Raw genomic sequence first — 7151 nt, forward strand, 5'->3', positions numbered from 1 at the left:
GGTTATGTGATGAAGCAGCATCGAGAGACTTGGTGCTAGATTAAATGGGAATCTGGGAGGGGAAAGCTGATTCCAATGTTATGAGGCTGGGAAAAAGGAAAAATGGAGCTAAATGAGTCTAAGTAGGTAGGAGTTGTCTAATTGTCCAAGTTGAAACATTCAACAAGAAATTTAAAATGTGAGTGGCATTTGGGATTTAGGAGGAAGATAGGGTTGCAAGTGAGAATTGGGGATTCATCCATGTAGGGAAGAGGTTGGAATGAAGTAAATAAAATAGATTGTCAAAGGCTTGAACTTGGGAGATGCCCATGTTCAGGAAGCAGGTGTGAGCATCAAGATGGTGTGGGTTCAAAGATACCAGAGAATGTGAAGCATGCATATTTTGTTGATAAGTGGAGCCACTTTTGCTGCAGGAAAGAAAAGTTTGGGCAAAGCTCATCTAAATTAGGCAAATAAGGAATAAAGGTGAAAAGATGACAGGAAAAAAAAGACTACTACTAATAACATAGCACCATCTGGTGTTAGACGTGAGGCATTTTTTTAAATGAAGTTTTTCCTCATCAAATTGAATTTTTTTCCTTTTTGGTTGTTTTAAAATTTTCATCTACTTTTCGTATGGTAGCCTAGTGCATGAATGGGCTCAGTTTTTACTTTTTAATCAATAGTATGGAGGGGATGTTATATTAATTTGTTTATTCTTTGATTTCAACTTTGACAAAGCTTCTATCTCATATGGCTCTTCTGATCTATCTCTGTCACAGGAGATGTGAATAAATTACTTGAGGTTACAGGGTTACAGCCACCCTTCTCATATCACCATCCTCTCTGCTCTTCGGCTTCTAAATTATCAAAAATAAGTTGATGTGAAGATTTCATCTGAGGTTATATAGTTCTGAATGTTCATTTTATAGTTTGACCCAGTTGTTTGTGCAGGAGTTTGTTTGAGTTTACAAACTTAAAACTTTTGAAATAAAAGCAGTGGCAACTTTTTTTTTTTTTAACCCCAAGGAAAACCTACATCACTGAAAACTGCACAGCAGTCCTGGGTGAATTTACCTAGACCGCTTCCTAAATCCAAGGTGTCCTTGCAAACGTCTGTGCTGCGGAGGGCCGGAAGCACCTCCTCCATTGGCAGCACCCACAGCGATCTGAGCACTTACAGCAACAATCGTGAGTCCACCTTATGTCAGCCTTTGGGGGTGGCTGAAATTCTAGTTATAAGAAAAACTAGCGCACTGCAAATAATTGTCAGAATTTTTGATTCTGTGATTTAGGGCAAAATACGCATACTATTTCTTGCTTAGGATTGCTCTAAAAATTTGGCAGGAAAAATATTCTTTCAGTGACAGTCTCTTTGATGGATGTGTTATGAAACACTGAAGCATTTCTGTGTTGAAGGTTGAAGGCACGTGGTATTTTTTTGCATGAAGATTCTAAAGTGCATCATTTGAAGTGGTGATGGTTTTTGGTTTGTTTAAGGAAAGAAAGCAATCCAGCTAGGAGCTTTGGAACCCAAGTGGAAATCAGAAAAGATAACTTCAGTTCCATTTACTTTGTAAAAGACTATATTTTGTTGATGTATATTTTATATACTGTGGATGCTAGATTCAGTGCAATATGACTAGTACATATAGTGTAACTTCTAACCTAATTTTAAGTAATTTAAACTCAAGAGAATATTTTTGAAGTTGTCAGTTAATGTGAATTCTGTTTTCTGTGTTGATTCTGTTTTGGCCATTTGCTCTTAAAATTCACACTGCAAACAGAAAAGGCTGCATAAAATAGACGAATTGAGCTATCCCTTTCATTCAAAAGATGCCCTTTAAAAACTACTTGCTGAAAGTGTCACCCTAGAGAGTATGTCAGAATGATAATTGTTGGTGATACAGTCAGCAAATTTATCCCTAGTTAATAATCCTTTGTATTATATTCTTTTTGTTGAAAAAAAAATATGCATTTTGTCTTAGTATTTGCTCATTTTCTTTTAAATTTCCTCACAAAATACATGGATTAGTTAATTTGAGCATTTTGACATCACGGTAAATGCAGTGAGAGATACAGGATATAAAAGAAATTAGTCTTTATCTGAAAGATAGCTGGAGAAAGAAGATTTATATAGATAACTAGAATGCCAGATAAAATAAGATATAAGGGTGTGGTGGGGAAGAAAGGAGTTCTCTCTTCTTTAAAGAGGGATTAATTTCTTCCTTCTGGTGAGGGGACAGGGACAAGGTGGAGTCATGGTTATTGAGCCATCTGAGTCTAGAGCATTATTACAGGGTTACCATACATTATTTTTTTTTCTGAAGTAACTTATGTTACTCTGATTTTATATATAAGATAATTGAGGCTCAGAGAGGTTGTCACTGGTCCAAGGGCGCTCAGCCAAACAATTCTGTCTGTGACAGAGCTGAGAATGTGTCTGTGAAGGGTAAGGCATTGAATTAATGACTGAATTAATGAGGATGCTTACGAGAGCTCACTTAGCAGCAGTAGCTGGTTTCATATGATAGTAAGTAGCTGTGTACCAGAACTTTAGGAATATTGGAAAATGTTACTGAAAATTAAACAGGGTTATTTTCTGCTTGTTGTTTGAATTTTGGAGTTGTGGCATGAGATCAGAAGGGTTTGCATGTAACATAATTCTCTCCAGATTTGAAAAGGTAATTCACACATGTATTATTTTAAGGTCATTTCACTTGCAGCTTTGTCTGTTAGCAGTGTGAATTTTGAAAGCAAACGGCCAAAACAGAATCAACAGCATGTTCTGGGAGGACTGTGTAGCGCTGGAATCTGTGACACTTGAAGCAGACACGTTCTGCAGTGCCGCCACCCAGCGTTTTCCATTGACAGCCATGTTGACTTGGCCACTGTTTCCGTACCGTGTCTGACACTCCTAAGGAGGTTGTAAAATGCTTTTGTCCGTTGCTTTTTGTGTTTTAACAAAGGGGTTTACCGTATACCCACAGAGCCTGTCTAGTGGCGATGTGTCCCTGTTGCAGATTAAGCATTCACATCAATGAGTCTCTTTCTTAGTTTGATTTGCTAGTTGGTTTAATCTGTTTTGTGTAGTGCCTTGGAGCTTACAGATTTTTTTTCCTCCATTCTCATTCACTAAGAGCAAGCATGAGGGATATGAGAGTGAACATGGCTGCAGTTTTTCCTGCTTAAGCTTGCTTTGATCCTTTTAAATGACTATACCAGGGGGATTTCGCAGTTGTACAGAAACGGATATTTCTTCGAAAATATTTATCAATTCTACACTCACACCACCGGCTGGTTCAGCAAGGCACTATGACGCTACCTTATTGACACTGCTGGTCCTGGGATCCTACAGCCTTTGTATAGTTCCTTTGTTAGCCACGTTTACTGGGAAAAGAAGTAGGTCAACGATTTCTGGTTTGATTCTTTTCTTTGTAAGCATGCTTAAATTTTATTCAGTAAATTGACTTGGCATCTCTTGATTGTTATTTTTGTAACTTGTAACTTATGTTGTAGTATTTCTTGGACATATTTAAGTTGTGAATGATTCTGTATAGAACCAAGTTTATTGTATATTTTCTGTGTTTCAGAACTCAGTATAATTCAGCATTGTCGATGGTTTTGGCACATGAAATTACTTTACTATCAAAGGTTATTTGATGGTCTCATTTCTGATTAAATAGCTAGTAGTTTTTTGTGTATGTAGCTTATAGTTGTATGAGGATAGCAAAATACTCTCCTAGAATTAGAGTGAAAACATCATATCTTTAGTTATTTTACTCATTGTATTATATCCAAAAATATTAAAATGTATACTCTTTGAAGATTACCTAAAAACATGAAAAAATCATTTCGAGCTGAAATTTTCCTTACAGGGATGGGTCATGTTAGGAAATAATCTTTTGATCAGTGTTTCGATTTATATTAGACTGAGCATTTGAACCCTTTTTTAAAGAACATTTTCTTGCTTTGCTCAGTTCTTTGTATATTTTCTGTGTTTCAGAACTCAGTATAATTCAGTTCTTTGTGATGTGGTACTGTTTAAGAACTTCTGAGGTCACAGAAGTGCTGATATGTGCTGATGTAAAATAAGCATCTGGTTCTTAGTACTTTGAGATCCTATGGAAATAACATTACCAAGTTTTAAAGTGGCTGACTCAAGATATATAAGATAACGAATCTCTCATATTTGGGGATTTTAGCAGGTTCTTTGTGTGTGTTCTTTAAAGCATAGAAAAATTTAAAGTTATGATACTGATTTTCTTCTGAATATTAACATGAAATATTGCGCGGTAGCTTCTGTATCACATGTGCTCATTGGTAGAGGTTAAATGTTATAAGCTTTTCCAGAATCCGATAGCAGAAGTCCAGTTTTTAAGATCATTGGATAAAAGTCCAATGATCTATTGTAGGTCTTGAGTAGACTTGAAGGTTTGAGGACCATTGTGCCAATGTAGAAGGCTGTCTTGGGAGAGTATATAATTTTGCCACATTAGCAAATGTGAAGTCTACGGGTTTTCTTTCCCTTCCATTTTGGCCGCAAAAACATGTTTATTTTTGAGAGACAGATGGTGAGAGGAAATATAAGCGATGCACACCAAAGCTAGTTGTACTCTCTTGGAAATAGGAGAACAGGAGGAAGCTAACTAAAGACATGAAACACCCTTTTCCTTAACCTTCACGGCCAGCTCTGGCACAGACTGAGACACAGAAAAGGTCCTTCAACTCAGACTCATCCTCGTTTCCTATTATCTAGTTTTCCTATTACCTCCTGTGAAGTTGGACAGTCTTTCATTTTCTTAGCCTCACTATTCTCCCTGATGAATGGGAGGGCGGGGCTAGATCTTCTTCAGAATCTTTGTAGTTACAAACGTTTCTCACCACTTTTATTTTCACTACAATGAGGTGGTGCCTAACCGTTTGGGAGGAGGGTGCTTTGAGTTTTTGGAGTGATTAAGCCGACAGAGAGGATTAGTCTTGTTTGCTCTTAGTCTCTTCCTCACAGAAAGTGGATGTTGTCTCACCTGCCAACACTGGTCAGTTGTGAGAATCACCTGGAGTACAGTGTTGAAAGATTTTCAGGCTGCTTCCAGGTTCAGAGCAAAAGTTTGTGTTTGATTAGTGATGTCTGCCATAGGCGAGGAACGGCTGAAAGACAGGCAGTATATACTTTGGCCCTGTATTACAAAATATGCTTAATATGTGTGCGTGTCTGAATGGAGTATTTAATAAGAAAATACTGTTATCCAGACTGGTCTTAATTTTGTTTTCATTCTTTTAACTTTTTTTTTAGAGTATGTATGAGACATTATCACATAGTTGGTAATTTTGCTTTTGGAATTCGAAAGCTTAGACTTCAGTTGTGATTTGATTTCAAGCCAGGTGAACAGATGATCTGGCATAGTGGGGAGTGTTAAACTGATTCACACACAAAAAATTTTTTTTTCAAGAAATGAGCAGAATGTTGGCTCTGTGTGTATATGCATATTTAATAAACAAAACAAAAACTAATGTTAACTAGATGCTAGAATGCAGTATGAAATGTTGGTTTGCAAATAAAAGTCTGGAACAGTGAGAAGCGCTTCTCTAATAGGAAAATCATTGCTTCTGTTGAGACTTCTCTGAGAATCTCTGTTTTTTTCTTTAGTTTCTCTCTGTCTCTGTCTTTCTGTCTGTCTCTCTCTCTCATTTCTTTTGAACCACATTTTGATCATGGAAAAATGAAAACTAGAGATTCCAGAGAATCTATTCGGGTATAATTGAGACAGCAAGGACCAATGATGAGAATAGAACAGGAGTGATTTTAAACTATATTAGATCTGGCTTAGGTGAGCATACGTGGAATTTCACATATTGACTCTACAGACCAAATGTTACTGAGTGGTTAGGGCCCCCTGGAGCACTGTTTAGAATTCTGAGGGTTTGTTTGGTCTCATTGGGACTGAGTACTGTAGTCAGTGGGGGCCCCATGACACCGTAGGTACTGTTTCCATACATAGAGATATATAGACGACTCATTATACATAGAGAGGTGAAATGATTCAACACAGCGAGGCAGTGGCCAAGTCAAGACCAGAACTCACATATTTTAAATTCCATTCCATTACTTGAAACTATTATGTTCCTCTCACTATATTGGAACTTGTGCTGCTGAAGAGTGTATCATTTGGATATAATAACTCTGGACAAGAGAAATTTAGATATCATCAGGATACCCAACCAGCTGCCATGTTAAGAACTGAGATAGAGGGCAGGAGAAATACTTTAATGGCATCATGTGAAGTAGTGAAGTACATCCTTCAAGTTGGGCTTTACTAGAAAGCAATGGGCCAGCTTAGAGGAGAGTGTTTAGAGAATTGAGAGTATGTCAAGTGTTGGTCATATGTACAGCTCAGCACAGTTTGTCCCCACTATTAGTGAAGTGGGGAAGAGTGAAGGTAGGAAGCATGTACAGTAGATGATCATAGAGAGAGTGTGTGTATATGTGTTTGTATGTGTATATATATATATATGTGTGTGTGTGTTTGTGTATATATATCACACATAAATGTATGTGTGTGTGTGTGACTTGATCAAGCTCAGAAATTTTATCTTTGAAATATGGATTTTGACCCTTATGTGTTATGAAGTGATGGCAGATCTGATGCTGGACCTCGTGTTCAGTATAACAGTATTGAACCTGAAGAGTGGCAACGAGACATTTCCTTTCCAGGACACCACCTCCTGTTCTGTGTGCGACAGAGCCAAGGGACTGGAGGATTGTGCCTCAAGAGAAATGTCTTTTGCTTTCATGAGAAATCCTCTTATTGAGCTCTTTGGAAACTGAAGATCTTTGTGTTTAAAGCTCAGTAATGAAAAATATGAATTTAAGTACTTATGAATTTATGTTGCCTGTAAATGAAACTCAATTCAGTTTTTCAAAATCCAAATAGGTGACTTATTTGCTGCTGAATATATTTTTTTAAATGTTTCAAGAAAAGACTAAAATTCAGATTGCTGTAATACATGGTTAAGACTCTAAAAACATCATTATTTCCTTTCTTAGATTTTGATTTAACAAAGGCTATAATGCTAACTGAAAACCAATACCCATTTTTTTCCCTGGAAATCTAAAAATTACGCTCTATGAAATTTTGGTTCTGTTGTTTTAAGACTATGAAGTTATTCCC

At 36.9% G+C, this 7151-nt stretch overlaps 1 protein-coding gene across 5 annotated transcripts in view; it reads left to right on the forward strand.

Annotated features, from left to right (window-relative positions):
- The window catches only part of MTUS1 (microtubule associated scaffold protein 1), a 133908-nt gene that overhangs the window by 64596 nt on the left and 62161 nt on the right, over positions 1 to 7151 (forward strand). For 3 of the 5 annotated variants that reach the window (XM_011365259.2, XM_011365260.2, XM_023533678.1), the window contains exon 4: positions 1009 to 1170. The exons of the other annotated variants lie outside the window; for them this stretch is intronic. In XM_011365259.2, the coding sequence (XP_011363561.1) occupies positions 1009 to 1170 (162 nt within the window). The remainder of the gene's footprint in view (positions 1 to 1008; positions 1171 to 7151) is intronic. 5 annotated transcript variants of the gene reach the window in all.

Source organism: Pteropus vampyrus, unplaced genomic scaffold (genome assembly GCF_000151845.1).
Source record: "Pteropus vampyrus isolate Shadow unplaced genomic scaffold, Pvam_2.0 Scaffold108, whole genome shotgun sequence".
NCBI lineage: Eukaryota > Metazoa > Chordata > Mammalia > Chiroptera > Pteropodidae > Pteropus > Pteropus vampyrus.